At 37.8% G+C, this 16,315-nt stretch overlaps 1 protein-coding gene across 5 annotated transcripts in view; it reads left to right on the top strand.

Moving 5' to 3' along the window:
- Window positions 1-15,679, top strand: part of LOC127434482 (TRAF2 and NCK-interacting protein kinase-like) — a 94,335-nt gene extending 78,656 nt beyond the window's left edge. For all 5 annotated transcript variants that reach the window (XM_051687298.1, XM_051687299.1, XM_051687296.1 and 2 more), the window contains 9 exons: window positions 854-956; window positions 1,064-1,246; window positions 1,380-1,523; window positions 1,641-1,775; window positions 2,319-2,419; window positions 6,475-6,624; window positions 8,352-8,511; window positions 10,299-10,438; window positions 11,346-15,679. In XM_051687298.1, coding sequence (XP_051543258.1) covers window positions 854-956; window positions 1,064-1,246; window positions 1,380-1,523; window positions 1,641-1,775; window positions 2,319-2,419; window positions 6,475-6,624; window positions 8,352-8,511; window positions 10,299-10,438; window positions 11,346-11,429 — 1,200 coding nt within the window. In that variant the 3' untranslated portion in view covers window positions 11,430-15,679. The remainder of the gene's footprint in view (window positions 1-853; window positions 957-1,063; window positions 1,247-1,379; window positions 1,524-1,640; window positions 1,776-2,318; window positions 2,420-6,474; window positions 6,625-8,351; window positions 8,512-10,298; window positions 10,439-11,345) is intronic.
- Window positions 15,680-16,315: the final 636 nt, after the last annotated feature.

The raw sequence follows: 16,315 nt of genomic DNA, 5'->3' as shown, positions 1-16,315 counted from the left end.
TAAAACGTACCTCCCTAACCTAAAACTTCAACCTAAACCTAACCAATAGTGATCTAAAATCAAATGACAGTTACACAAACCTTACTCTTAATCAACGCCTAAACCTAACTGATAGTGTCATAAACTGAACTGTGACATGACAAGCTGCAAAATTTCAGAAGCAACCATGTCATCTCTTGTCGCTTCTATGACACTTTCGTCTCACATGTCAGTTTACACACTTGGCTGGCAGTCCAAAATCCAACACTCTATGTGAGCTACCGCGCAAGCTAATCACATTGGAATAATTGTGTAAATGTAGGTGGGTTTGTAATACAGGCGTTAAATTGTATAGTTTTGTGTGCATTACTGTAAAAGTGTTTATAATAAGTAAAAAGATAAGTGTTTATAAAGTCATAATCAGCTGTTGTACTTGTGATTTGTGTGAAAGTGAGTAAAACATGCAGTTGTTGTAGCGCTACTAGTGTTAATTTCCCCAGGAAAATGCGACGAAACAGAATGCGGCATGTAAAACTTAGTTTGCAAAATTACGTTATAGTAATGTTCACTCTATCAGACCAGGTTGCATTTTTCACTCACTTTTGTGTAAAAATATATAATTGTTTGTAGAATGTATGATAGAATGAGTAAAAATAGATATTTTAAAATTAAGGCTACAAGTACCTCCGGTTCATTCATAACACGGAAAATGTACGGTTAAGTCGAGTGTGTTGAATCGTGGCATACGAATTAAGAGTAGTAAGGTAGTATGTTATTCCGAACAAAGCCAATCCATCATTAGAAGAGACTTGGGGTGTCCAGTTTGCATGGTTGTTGTTTGTTTCTCTCACATGCTGATTGTCCATGTTGGCAGTTTGGGATGGGGAGCGGATCCAAAGCCTCCTTTACTCCATTTGTGGACCCACGAGTGTATCAGACCTCTCCCACAGAGGATGATGAGGACAACTCTGCCTCAGGTGAATTATCCATCTCTCAATGTTTTGGAGACTAGTAAGATGAACTTTCCAAAGTGTATATGTAAGAATGGACATGGCTGTATTTTTATGTAATTGTTGTGTTGCAGCTCATTTTGCGGATGGTCTCCTGCGGCAAGAGCAGGAACAGGAACAAGCTCGCCTGAACGAGGCTCGGAAAATTTCTATCGTTAATGTCAATCCCACCAACATCCGGCCCCACAGCGACACCCCGGAAATCCGCAAGTACAAGAAGCGCTTCAATTCTGAGATCCTGTGCGCGGCTCTCTGGGGTAAGCCCTAACTAAAAAAAATTTTAAAAAATCTAAAAAAACAAGACTTCATATCTAATGCCATTTTGCTTCTCAAGTAAATTTGTTATTGTTGCCAGGTATAGATTTGTATGCTTCTGTTTGTTTACTGTAGGAGTAAACCTGCTAGTAGGAACGGAGAATGGACTGATGTTGTTAGATCGAAGTGGTCAGGGCAAAGTGTACAATCTCATCAACCGCAGACGCTTTCAGCAGATGGACGTGCTGGAGGGTCTCAATGTTCTGGTCACCATATCAGGTGAGTTGATTCACCGTAGACCGCTCTCGAGCTGCTTATGTGCAGGTATACATATGTGCCAGATTCAAAGATTCTTGTTTGTAATGAAAAGATCACACCACTTTTAATCTTTCACAGGCAAAAAGAATAAACTGAGGGTCTATTACCTGTCATGGCTTAGAAACAGGATACTTCACAATGATCCTGAGGTAGAAAAAAAACAAGGATGGATTACTGTTGGTGACCTAGAGGGATGCGTCCATTATAAAGTCGGTACGTTCCCTCAGTCAGCTAAGCCAATTAATTGTTTTATTACTTGGATAACCTGAATAATAAAAGTCATCAAAATGAGTAAAGAGTAAAGAGACTAGTGTTAAAATTACAGGATATAGGTTTTACATATGCTGTCAAATATTAATATTGTGTTTTAAATATATATATATATATATATATATTATGCATAAGTAAAATATATACTGCATATGCATACATACTGTATTTTAGTAATGATAATATTATATTTTATATAAAAATGCCAAAATGTTTTTACTCTACACAATATTTACTCAGATTTCACTCTGAAATGTGCACTCTGAAATTCGGACTTCCATTAATTGAGCAAACAGGCAGTTGTTACATAGTTATACTGTACGTTTAAAATATATTTACAGTATAGTTAGGCATGGTTATAAGCATAGTTACTCATCTCAAAATGGCCAAATAACTGCCAGTAAATCCTTCTGCCCTAATATATCGACCTATCACTAATAGTGATAAAACTGTTGTTAATTACAAATTGTTGTTTCTGTTTGACAGTTAAATATGAGAGGATTAAGTTTTTGGTGATTGCATTGAAGAATTCAGTGGAGATCTATGCCTGGGCTCCAAAACCCTACCACAAATTCATGGCTTTCAAGGTAAGAGAGAGGTCTTGTCCACTGACACCGCATTAACCCCCTTTTAGAAAGAACAGCTGTGTGCTCATTTTAAAGAAAGTAGGCCTTAGAACTCAACTTGGCAGGACAGGTACAAAATGTGCAAATGAATTTACTATTTTTGTACTTGTGCCTACTGGTGTGTACACACATATATACAGTATATACACTGATCAGCCACAACATTAAAACCACTGACAGGTGAAGTGAATAATATTGATTATATCTTTACAATGGCTCCTGACAAGGGGTGGGATATATTAGGCAGCAAGTGAAAGTCAGTTCTTGAACTTCATATGTTGGAAGCAGGAAAAATGGGCAAACGTAAGTATCTGAGCGACTTTGACAAGGGCCAAATTGTGAAGGCTAGATGACTGGGTCAGAGCATCTACAAAACGGCAGGTCTTGTGGGGTGTTCCCAGCATGCAGTGGTTAGTACCTACCAAAAACGGTCCAAGGAAGGACAACCGGTGAACCGGCGACAGGGTCATGGGCAACCAAGGTTCATTGATGCGCGTGGGGAGCGAAGGCTAGCCTGTCTGATCCGATCCACAGAAGAGCTACTGTAGCACAAATTGCTGAAAAACTTAATGCTGGCCATGATAGAAAGGTGTCAGAACACACAGTGCATCGCAGCTTGCTGTGTGTGGGGCTGCGTAGCCGCAGACCGGAGTTCCCATGCTGACCCCTGTCCACCACTGAAAGTGCCTACAATGGGCACGTGAGCATCAGAACTGGACCATGGAGCAATGGAAGAATGTGGCCTGGTCTGATGAATCACATTTTCTTTTAGATCATGTGGACCGCCGGGTGCGTGTGTGTCGTTTACCTGGGGAAGAGATGGCAGCAGGATGCACTATGGGAAGAAGGCAGGCCGGCGGAGGCAGTGTGATGCTCTGGGCAATGTTCTGCTGGGAAACCTTGGGTCCTGGCTTTCATGTGGATGTTACTTTGACACGAACCACAAACCTAAAGACTGTTGCAGACCACGTACACCCCTTCATGGCAACGGCATTCCCTGATGGCAGTGGCCTCTTTCAGCAGGATAATGCGCCCTGCCACACTGCAAAAATTGTTCAGGAATGGTTTGAGGAACATGACAAAGAGTTCAAGGTGTTGACTTGGCCTCCAAATTCCCCAGATCTCAATCCGATTGAGCATCTATGGGATGTGGTGGACCAACAATTCCAATCCATGGAGGCCCCACCTCGCAACTTACAGGACTTAAAAGATCTGCTGCTAACGTCTTGGTGCCAGATACCACAGGACACCTTCAGAGGTCTTGTGGAGTCCATGCCTCGATGAGTCAGAGTTGTTTTGGTGGCACGAGGGGGACCTACACAATATTAGGCAGGTGGTTTTAATGTTGTGGCTGATCGGTGTGTGTGTGTGTGTGTGTGTGTGTGTGTGTGTGTGTGTGTGTGTGTGTGTGTGTGTGTATGTATACACATACATACATACACACTACCAGTCAAAAGTTTAGGGTCACTTACTCATTCTTTATTATTATTATTCACATTTAAGGATAAAAGTAAAGTCATCAAAACTATGGAAGAACAGAAATGGAAAATGGTGTGTATGTGTGTGTATGTGTGTATACATAGTTGAAGTCAGAAGTTTACATACAACTTAGCCAAATACATTTTAACTAGGGATGCACCGATACCACTTTTTCTCTTCTGATTCCAATATCGGAAATCTCAATATCGACTGATACCGATCCCGATCCGATACCAGTGTTGTTTTTTTGCATAATCAGTTTAGAATATCTTTACATTATTATGTGGAACTAATTGGGTGTACTCTTTAATATGTAAAGAAACACAAACCTCTAACTGCACATAATTTCAGTATAAATGTATAGCTTATTAAGAAACACTTTATTGTTAACTAGTATATTGGATAATGTAGCAGCAAAATTAACAGTAATTCCAGTATAAGTCATCAGTAGAAAAGAATCTGTTTTTTTATTTTTGCAAAATTTTTCAACTTGTTTCTGGACTTTAAAGGATTCAGATCTCTATTTTGTTCAATTTAGTTTTAAGACATCAGCTCACTTTTCATTCACACAGTTATTTTTTGGAACCCATTCAACTTAAATATTATTATCATTTGTAAACAAATGATAATAATAATAATAATATATTATAATAGTAATGTATCTCAATCGTGCACCTTTTGTCAGGGATCCACCGGTCTCTCTCTCTTTCTTCCTCACTGCTGTCAGCGCTCACTCTCTCCTGAGTTCTGATTATACGCACCTGCATATCATTAAACCTTGCTACTGAGTTCATATCTCTGCCTCCGTGAGTCTCTCCGTGACACCTTTAATTGTTAAAACCCTCACGCTTTTATTTTGACATTCTAAACTCTTAAGTCCTGTATGTGTCTGTTTGTAGGAAAGTTCACAGTAGTTTAATTCGCTTATTTAAAATATATATATATACATATATATATACATGTAAAAATCCAACAATAAATTTAGCATTTGAAGACAAAGATATAATAACATTTAAATAAGGTACACTATATTGCCAAAAGTATTCGCTCACCCATCCAAATAATTGAATTCAGGTGTTCCAATCACTTCCATGGCCACAGGTGTATAAAATGAAGCACCTAGGCATGCAGACTGCTTCTACAAACATTTGTGAAAGAATGGGCCACTCTCAGGAGCTCAGTGAATTCCAGCGTGGTACTGTGATAGGATGCCACCTGTGCAACAAGTCCAGTCGTGAAATTTCCTCGCTACTAAATATTCCACAGTCAACTGTCAGTGGTATTATAACAAAGTGAAAGCGATTGGGAATGACAGCAACTCAGCCACGAAGTGGTAGGCCACATAAAATGACAGAGCGGGGTCAGCGGATGCTGAGGCGCATAGTGCGCAGAGGTCGCCAACTTTCTGCAGAGTCAATCGCTACAGACCTCCAAAGTTCATGTGGCCTTCAGATTAGCTCAAGAACAGTGCGTAGAGAGCTTCATGGAATGGGTTTCCATGGCCGAGCAGCTGCATCCAAGCCATACATCACCAAGTGCAATGCAAAGCGTCGGATGCAGTGGTGTAAAGCACGCCGCCACTGGACTCTAGAGCAGTGGAGACGCGTTCTCTGGAGTGACGAATCACGCTTCTCCATCTGGCAATCTGATGGACGAGTCTGGGTTTGGCGGTTGCCAGGAGAACGGTACTTGTCTGACTGCATTGTGCCAACTGTGAAGTTTGGTGGAGGAGGGATTATGGTGTGGGGTTGTTTTTCAGGAGCTGGGCTTGGCCCCTTAGTTCCAGTGAAAGGAACTCTGAATGCTTCAGCATACCAAGAGATTTTGGACAATTCCATGCTCCCAACTTTGTGGGAACAGTTTGGGGATGGCCCCTTCCTGTTCCAACATGACTGCACACCAATGCACAAAGCAAGGTCCATAAAGACATGGATGAGTGAGTTTGGTGTGGAAGAACTTGACTGGCCTGCACAGAGTCCTGACCTCAACCCGATAGAGCACCTTTGGGATGAATTTGAGTGAAGACTGTGAGCCAGGCCTTCTCGTCCAACATCAGTGTCTGACCTCACAAATGCGCTTCTGGAAGAACGGTCAAAAATTCCCATAAACACACTCCTAAACCTTGTGGAAAGCCTTCCCAGAATAGTTGAAGCTGTTATAGCTGCAAAGGGTGGGCTGACGTCATATTAAACCCTATGGATTAAGAATGGGATGTCACTTAATTTCATATGCATCTAAAGGCAGGTGAGCGAATACTTTTGGCAATATAGTGTATATAAAGTGATAGAATAGTAGTAATAGAAAAAAGCAGTTGCTATAATATTTTTTGATAATTAAAAATGCTTTCAATTTTGTTTTTACAATCTTTTGCCCTATTATTAATTTCAATTTTTGTTTTCCAATCTCCTGTCATGCAGATGTTAAAAAGGTTGTCAGTGGGAAATGCTGTTTTTTATTTTATTTTATTTTTTTACAATTTTATAATAGTTTGATTTATCATTACTCAAATGACAGTCTCTTCCTCTCTCTTTCCAAAGTCTTTCACAGATCTTCAGCACAAGCCTCAACTTGTTGACCTTACAGTGGAAGAAGGTCAGAGGTTAAAGGTTATCTATGGCTCCACTGTTGGTTTTCACGTGATAGATGTCGACTCGGGGAATCCGTACGATATCTACATTCCGTCCCACGTAAGTGAAGACAGGCAGAGCAGAGGCAACTCTCCCCTTATTTCCCTGATTCCAAGGGACTTTAAATAAGACAACTCCTCCCTGGGGACACTGGCATGTATTGTAGTGGTGGTGTCTGTATCACGTGTGTGTCTTTTAATCACAGACAAGGTCCAAAATTAACTTGCCAAGCAAATGCAAGTAGAAATTGGCTTTGGAGACTAAATAAAAATGACATTTGGCTGTTAACTTTTTAGAAACTGCAACATAATATTTGGTTTAAATTGCCGTATAAACCACATAGTTTCAGTCCTGGATGCTGTAGATTCGTGTGGTGACACAAATGTGAAATATTCCTCACATTAATTCACAAAAACTAAAAATTCCACAAATTCACAAAATCACAAAAACTAAATTATAATACACCATGTTTTTTCAAGTTTTTGTGAATGACTGCTTGTCACAAATATACAGCTAAAAAACAGCTAAATAATCCTATTTTTAAAATTTTTATAAAACAATGCCAAATACGGTTTCATGCCTGGTAATAAATATTTAAGAACAACACATTTTCTCAATTTACCCACCATTGGCAAGTGTGGCGAAAAGTACATTTTGGACCCTGATTACAGTTTAGAACAATACGAGTGAATGTTGTGTGTGAATGAGATTCGTAGAGCAGATGAATGGTTATGAAGTTCATTAAAGGAATATTCCGGGTTCAAAGCAAGTTAAGCTCAAACGACAGCATTTGTGGCATAATGTTGATTACCACAAAAATTAATTTTGACTCGTTCATTTTTTTCTTTAAAAAAAGCATAAATCGAGGTTGCAGTGAGGCGCTTACAATGGACGTGAATGTGGCCAATTTTTGAAAGGTTTTAAAAACACAGAAATGTGAAGCTTATAATTTTATAAAAGCACATACATTAATTCTTCTGTTAAAACTCATGCATTATTTGAGCTGTAAAGTTGTTTAAATTGTCATTTTTACTGTCATTTTAGGGTTTGTTGACATTACATCGTCATGGTAACTAAGTTGAAAAAAATGGCTATAACTTTACACAGAAAAGGTTAGTAAGTGATTTTATCACACTAAAACCATGTTTACACACATATCCTTTGTCATGTGGCTCTACTTTTGAAAAAGTTCGTATTTTAACATTAAAAAATTGGCCCCCATTCACTTCCATTGTAAGTGCCTCACTGGAACCAAAATATTTGCTTTTTTTAAAGAAAAGTAGGGACTAGTCAAAATACATTTTTGTGGTGATCAATATTATGCCACAAATGCTGTCGATTGAGCTTGAACCCGGAATATTCTTTTAAGACATCTCAGATTTCAAAGGTCTCATTCTACTGCGAATAACTGGCATTATTGTTTTAACATTATTGATTGTGATAAAAATACAGTATATCTCCATTGTAAGAGGAAAACATCTCCCCGATCTACGACCTTTGACAAACCAAACGTGTACACAACAAAGAGTGAACCAAAGCAACTAAACCGTTCCAATGCCCCAGTGCCAACTGTAATCTGTTAGTTAGGCCGTTTTGGGGTCAGGTCGCCCAGGCGTCTGTGTGGTCAAGTGCAGGGCAGGAGACTTGATTGTTGCAGCAGTTTCTCAAAGGGAGAAGCTCTGGCCACCCACAGCACTAGATTGGGCGTCACCTGGTGGGGAATGTTTTGCACTGCGGCTCGATTTTGTCACCCCAAGGCTCATCTGCGCCCACCCCTCCCTTCCCAGATTCAGGGCACTGTTAGCCCTCACGCCATTGTGGTGCTTCCCAGGACCGACGGCATGGAGATGCTTCTGTGTTATGAAGATGAGGGAGTCTATGTGAACACATACGGCAGAATCACTAAAGACGTGGTGCTCCAGTGGGGAGAGATGCCCACCTCTGTTGGTATGTTTTGGTTGGTTTTTTCACACAAAATCTCCTGTTCTCCTTTTAAGAGCCCTGATGCTGACCACTTCCGCTGAAAGCCTCTCAGAGTATCTTCTGTAAATCAGTCCTCTTCCTAAATACTCCTTTACAATCACACACAAACACATTCCTCTCTACCTTCATGTATTTGTCCACTCATTCTGTTCTTCCTGTCCCTCACTTAACTAGAAGACTGAGCACCTCCTTGCTCAAATAATTTGCCTTCATACCCCTACGTGTGCCATCCATCAGTCTAAACACTGGCACTAGGTGAAATGTTTGTATGTACTGTGTCTAGCACATTTTCTTGTATAATGTTTTGTTCACACTGTTTAACATATAAGCAGCCTAAACTTATTTGATTTGAACCCAAAATAAGTCTTTGCTATTAATCCCTTTAACATCTGATTTCCTTTCTGTGCAAAAGCCTGAATTTTTTTTATTTTTTTTTTTTTATTTTACCTTATATCATCATTATTTGCAAATCATATCTACTGTATTTTGGGGTGAATCACACAAAACCTGTCCAGAACATGTTCGAGTCAGCTGAAGACAATAAGAAATTGTATTTGCTTAAAGAAAATGAAGCCTTTTTTCGGACCATTAAAACCTCCCCTCCAATTTTCATTACTATAGTGCAAATGAGATGATGTGAATTTGAGGGGAAAATGTGCTTATTTGTCATGAAAATAATGTCACAATGCAAAAAAGTCTTAGTTGTCTTAAAATCCTTCATTTTCAATCCTTAATTTTCTTTATTGTGTGTGTGTGTATATATATATATAGAGAGAGAGAGAGAGAGAGAGAGAGAGAGAGAGAGAGAGAGAGAAATGTAACCTGGACATGTTTTAATGAAATTTCACTCATTAAGTAAAACAAACATCCAGGTTTTTCTATTTCACTTGGTTAATTTTTACATATAACCAGGATAGAGAGACCAACATCCATTTCAATATATTTCTTGTTGTGTCTTTTTAGACGTGTATATATATAGGCGTCTTTCAAAATTGGTGTTTTTCCGCATTCTTTTTTTGCTGCAACTCTAGCTTTACCAATTTCATGCATCAAATGATGTGCCATGTGTCTCTGAAATTAATTTTCAGTTTAATGTTTGTTAATTTGTTTGCATCTCTCATCAGCAAAGAACGTTAATGTTACGATTTTAGTTTTATGTCTTTTGTCATTTGTTTGCTAATTCTGTGGTTTCAAATGTAGACCGGCAGCCGCCCACCCCCTCAGATCTGAAATTAATGTTTCATCCAAATTATTTTCAACTCTTCAGTGATTCTGCTCTCATAACAAGATGGTACAATTCATTATCAACACCAAATTATTTGTTATATCAGTAGCACAGAAAAGTCAAAACAACCAAATCACTGCATCAGTAGTGTCTATGAAGGACTTTACATGAAATCTATCCGCAGGAAGTCCTAGAAGAGAGTTCATATTAGTTCTTTATTCATAAGTATGCAAGGAGCATTGGATTTCTCTTACCCTTTTAATTATCCACATCAGATTCAAAATTAAATGGAATAATAACCGTAATGGTTACTTGAATTTCTGATGCTTAGAAACTGCTGCAATAATGACCTCCTGATGATGTGGGGTCGCTTTGGCAGGCCAGTTTTTATTGGGTCTGGGTTAGTTTCAGGTTGCAGTTGGACGTCAGAAGTCGTTGAGGAACGGAGTGTTCTAATATTGATTCCAGTGAGTGTCCACGCTCTCCTGTCACATGTTTTTGCTCCATTTCCCCTTCCCTTCTGCAGCCTATATCCACTCCAACCAGATCATGGGCTGGGGAGAGAAAGCCATTGAGATCCGCTCCGTGGAAACGGGACACCTCGACGGAGTTTTCATGCACAAACGAGCTCAGCGACTGAAGTTCCTTTCGGAGAGAAACGATAAAGTATGTTACTGTGGCACAGCAACTTGCCCATGCATTAACTTTTCTTTTTTAAGACGAGTATTTTGTCAAACATTTTTGATGGTGAAGCTTGTAATTTCTCGCAATTGGAAAAGGTTGCCTCGAGTTGTTCCTGGCAGGCTACTCTGCCTTTCAGGCTCCATATGGTTAGGATTAGGGATGGGAGTGGGGTTAGGACATCTGCTGCCTTCCAGAAACAATTCCAGGCAACTTTGTACAATGACCATTATTTCTGTTCCACTAGTGGCACCAAAAGGAATTGAAGAAAAAAAAAAAAAAAAAAAGGATGTTTCCAAACAGGTTTCCTTAACACACATTTTGCCTCTGCCATTATTTGAACAAATAGGTTTTGCCCCAAACTCACGCCATTAGTTGAGCACTATGACATTAGTGTCTCCAAATGGGATTGCAAAAATGATCATTTTAAACAGGTTTCCCCAAACACTCCATCTGTCTTCCATTAGTTGGTCTAAACAGAAAATACAGCCCCAAAATGAGGCTGTTCGGGATTCTCAAACAAACAGAGCAATGAAAGTGCCATAAAGTGCTACTTATTATGGAAATCAACTTTAAATGGCTTATACAGGTAGTTGTCTGCATATTAAGCTCCGTCAGGAGAAAGTATTTTGGCATTGAAATAATTGCACACTTCAGCTTTAAACTCTTACTCTGTACTGTAGTTAGTTCACATTTTCCTAGGATAGTAAAAAGTGCTTTGCTATCAAAATATTACACAATTCACTTTAAACTTGATGAGACTGTTCACTATGCAAAGGAAAGCTTCAATAACTCAAGGTTGTAGATCTGATTCAATAGTTTGGTCTTTAAGGTTACAAAGTGTCCATATAATAATGTCCTTCCTCCGTCTGGACTCTCTTCTTTTCTGCAGGTGTTCTTTGCCTCTGTCAGATCAGGGGGCAGCAGCCAAGTTTTCTTCATGACCTTGAACAGAAATTCCATGATGAACTGGTAATTCATCCACATCCTTCCCCTGCATTGTGTCCGTGGACCTTTTCTACTTTATTGAAAAGTGTGAAAAAAGGAACGACAAGCAGAAAATCCAGGTGCGTTGCATAAACTTTGGACCAAGCTTTGCTGGGTCCTCTCAGAAGAGTAAAAGACAGATCAAACCCAACTCCACATCCAAAATCTTGTTGCCTCCCTAAACAACAAGGGGTGCCGGAGAAGAACAACCGGTCTGCATTATTTTTTATGGCTCTTTCATTCATGTATGTGGGGTTCATGTTTTTGTCTTTACAAATAGGTATCTAGATTTTTCTGGAGGTGATTATTGGAGGACAAAAAAATATGGGCAATACAACCCACATAATAGTGAATATTTAAACAATTGAATTGTACTGTTAAGACACTTTTGACACAATAATTGATCGCCATTGAGCTGGACGTCAGTAAACCTCCCTTCCAAGACTATTCCATTGAGGCTAGTTTGTGTGATCAACTCCATATATACAGCCCAAACCCTTGTGGGACACATTTCATCCAAACTTTGCTTTTAAAGTAAATCTTTTTTATGTTTCAGCTTGGAATGCACACAAATGTTTGTGTAATGCCATTAATCGCACTAATGTGTGGATTTAACCGATATTTAAGGCTTTTATGGTACTTCATTAATTATCACATTAGATTGGAGCAGAGACACCTTGGGTTGAATACAGAATGCCTTAAATACGAATTTGCAAAGATGCTCATTTTTATTTTTTAGTCCATATATGAATGCTTATGCATATTTATGTAAGGAAAGGGAAAATATTGCTTTTCAGTGAAAATTTATGCCTGCCGATATGGATAAGATAAATATAGATCTGTTTTGATCCTGAATATTCATACTGTGCATTCCTAGTTTTATTTCAAAGCTCTGTTGTATTTAGATTGCAGTTGGTGTCTGTAGTTACTGTTCCATGTGCTCAGGGAGATGGTGCTGTAGACCTTTTCTCTTTTCCACTGATTTCCATGAGACACTTTCAGCTTTTGATATTGATGTTTCTCAGAATGGGATCATGAACTGTTATGTGTATTGTGGGCTAACGTTTTTACTGGTCCTATGAGAACATGAACTTCCACATGGACTGAAAAAAGTCATCTTTGATGTCAGAGTAAGGCTGGTCTGCAGGAACAACTCTAGAAAGCTTTGTGAACATCACAGTGAAGGGAAACAGTCCAAGCACTTCAGCTGATCCATAAATACTACAGAGCTTTGTATTGAAACATAAAAAAGTACATTAAAGGTGCTGTAAGCGATTCCAGCCATTTTGCTAACTTCCGCTAGACTTAGATAAACAAAACACGCCCTCCAAAGGCATGCCAGCAAACACGAACAGGTGAAAGACAGAGCGTGCTTCTAATTATCTAGTTTTCTGATTGGCTAAAAAATCGTGGGTCGCTCCTCTGACTGATAAAGGTATTATGAGGGAACACGAAACTTTTTGTGAGGGAAAACAAATTCCTTCCCTGTCCTCTAAGGGGACATTTTCTGCATGGTAATGCATACAGCCCCTTTAAGATTGCATTGAGTCACAGTGTTGCTTAGTAAGAGTGTGCATGCATTGTGTACGTGCATATGGGTGACTAAATGATGAAATATAGAGCTCTCCATCAACAATACAAAAAGTAGAGTTGTGTTACCATGACATACCAGCAATCTTAGTTTGTTTTTCATATCAGGAGAAACAGACCTCCATTTGTCATTTGGATAAGAATGTGCTGCAGTTTTGTATATTTACATTTGTTTTCTCATGATTATCAGCAAAGTGCAATAAAGGCCAAGGGAATCGAGCCGCTTAAGATTTCTCCTCAAGATGGGTCTAGGTCTCCAAACTGTTTTTAGAGGGATTTTTCACAATCACCCTCTGTAAATATCCACTTACTCTTTTGAAAAAAAGATTCCTGCCTCCCAAATGAACGCATAGAAACTGTGAGGGTGTGACAGAAATGTGAGATGCTGTATGTGGTTCTGTACGATCCTCCTCTAAAGGTATTACAGATGTGTGAATTTGAAGATTTTGTGTGAATCACATGAATTAGTGAACAAAGGGTGGTGTTTTGTGAGTAGAGCTTCCTTTTAGGCAACCTCATTTCTGTACACCTGTCGGATCAGTTCCGTTTTCTACGTGGATAATGACTATTGATGCTGTAAATGAAACCTCTGTAAGTTACACAATATATAAGGCAATATCCAAGATTGTGTTTGAAGAGCCAATGATTTCTTCTCTTGGAGGCATTATGTCTTTTTGAAATTCAACCAATAGAGCAGTGATTTTATAATGATCTTAATAGCAATTTTCAGTTAGCTCAGCTGGCTTTGAATGTGTTCTAATTAGATCATGTAAAAAGGCTATTTTGTCATTACATGTAGACTCGAGGTGATTTGAGTGTAGAGTGTCAGTAACATTCAGAAAAGGAAGCTTTTTTTTTTTTTAACAAGAAAAATCATGATGCAATGCATTGTGCAATTAACAGCCAAATCAAGCCTACACTTCATATTAATAGACTTGAAGTCTTTCCAAATGACTTTGCTTTCTGTTCAAAATAGATGAGATCGTTAAATAACAAGAAATTCCTTGATATCATTTCATTTATATACTTTTATATGTTTCCATTGCTGTCTTGCAATGGCAATAGAGTGTGAAATTCACAATGTCACTTGACAACTGGGATCTTTTAAGACTTCTTGTTTAATTGTCCATCAAACTGTGAACTGAGTGTGGATGTGTGTGCAGGTTTTACATCTGCCCTGCTACTTATGGGGTCTTCCCATCAATTTTATCAGCACAGATGTAAACTGTGAGGTTAGTTGATTTCTTCATTCTCTCATCCTCCACTTTCAATGTGTGGAAAGTCTTTTGATGTGTGCTTGACCTCATTTTTTAAAAACTGGACATTAATATTGTAAGTACATCCTTTAAGATTCAGGCTGAGACAGTTGTTGTTTTTTTTTATTTCTGTATTTCTCTAATTAGTTTGTGTATTAAACTTTGAGATTTATAGCACAACCAAGTGTTCTGAATATTGGCTGTTATTTTTAAGGTTGATCCAGAGTGTGAATGTGTGGGTGGGTGTGTTTTAAATATTTTTTTACTTTCTTAAGCTTGTAAAACCACCAATTAAAGAAGTAATACAGGCATATTCACACTAAAATGAGAAATGGTGAAGTTTTGGGTTTCCAGACCTTTTAGTATTTGGAGCTAAAACTGGGCATTTGTTCACTTCAAAATATGTATCCATAAAGTTCATATTAAATATTAGGCTATGAAACCTTTTTTCAACCTTTTTAAAGTCACATATAACTTTAAATGTAGCCTGGACTTTTAAGAGATGCTGATCTCATCTAATCTGTGCCTAGTCCATGTCATTTTTTATTTTATTTTTTTCTTCATTTTTTTCAATTTATTACATGGTGTACAGTAAATCCATTAAACAACAAAAACACCAGAATTCCTTCATCCAACCCACAAAAGAGCTGAATTTTCTAAACTGAATATTTTATGGACATCAACAAGTCCATTTTTTACTTGATGTTCTGATTTATTTTATTTATTGTTTTGTACAGTGCTGAAATGCTGGTATATCATTGTATTTAGAAAGCAGTGTTGTTGCTGTTATTTCAAAGGGATTGTTTTTGTTAGTTGAATTCTGGATTAGTTTGTCTGAAAGAACTATGAAATCTATATAATCATGTCAGAGATGCTTTAATATGAGTGCTTCATTTTACAGTTTTCACTTTTTATTTGTTTTAAGTTGTTCATTTTTTTATTGGTTTATTGATTTTATTATTTTTTATGTAATATTGTTCAGTGCTCTCTCTCCTTATTAGATAAATTCTCCCCTGCATATTGCAAAAATGATTTAATATTATAAGGTTGTTTGAAAATACTCTGGTCCTTTTAATCAGTGCACATGTTTTTACTAGGAGAAAATTGCATATCAAATGTGATGGCAAAGGTGGTTGTTGGATCAGTCATAAAATGGTAGAAAAACTAGCAATAATCATTATTATTGATTCTGTTAGACTTCATGTTAGGCCTTTTTCTATTTTGGCTGAATTATGCAGCTCCACTTATTGAATTTATTTAAATGGAATTAAAAGAAATGTGAAATGGATAAATGGAAAATACTTCAAGACCCAGCGTGGTCACTCGTCACCTGAAACAGACATTTTAGGGGTTTTCTTTGCTTTTTTTAAATAAATTGAAACATCAAACCAGACCATGTGTGCTGTCATGTTTTACATTAATTATTTTATTTTTTTAAATGGGTCATTTTCTCTCTATATTTGTTTTTTTTATTGTAAATGAAAAATGTTTCCTCCATACAGCAGATCAGTTTGTGTAGTAGCAATGTATTATATTCATATATTAAGTAAGTTGTCACAAAGGGAAACTCTGTCACTAAGGGAAGCTTATTTTGTGCTATTTAATTGCTTTTCTGCTAAATTTAAACAGCAAATTTATCATGAAATGCATTCTTCCAACTGCAGAAATGGAAGAGGTAACATACTGTGGAAACATACAACTGTTTTGGCCTTTACATATAATTAATATTTACTGTATATACAATTACAACATTTAAAACACATGTGACAGCCTGCCCGAGCCTGAAAAATATTTAGAGGAATAGTTCACCCAAAAATGTAAATTCTCTCATAATTTAATCATCCTCATGCCATCCCAGATGTGTATGACTTTCTTTCTTCTGACCACAAATGAAGATTTTTAGAAGAATATCACAGCTCTGTTGGTCCACACAATGCAAGTGAATGGTGACCATTCAAAGCTCCAAACAGCATATAAAGACAAGAATAAAAGTAATTCATAAGACTCTAGTGGTAAAATCTATATCTTC

The sequence above is a fragment of the Myxocyprinus asiaticus genome, chromosome 44, assembly GCF_019703515.2.
Source record: "Myxocyprinus asiaticus isolate MX2 ecotype Aquarium Trade chromosome 44, UBuf_Myxa_2, whole genome shotgun sequence".
Classification (NCBI taxonomy): Eukaryota; Metazoa; Chordata; class Actinopteri; order Cypriniformes; family Catostomidae; genus Myxocyprinus; species Myxocyprinus asiaticus.
The sequence above is the reverse complement of the archived record's forward strand: the minus strand, read 5'-3'. Positions and strand labels throughout refer to the sequence as shown.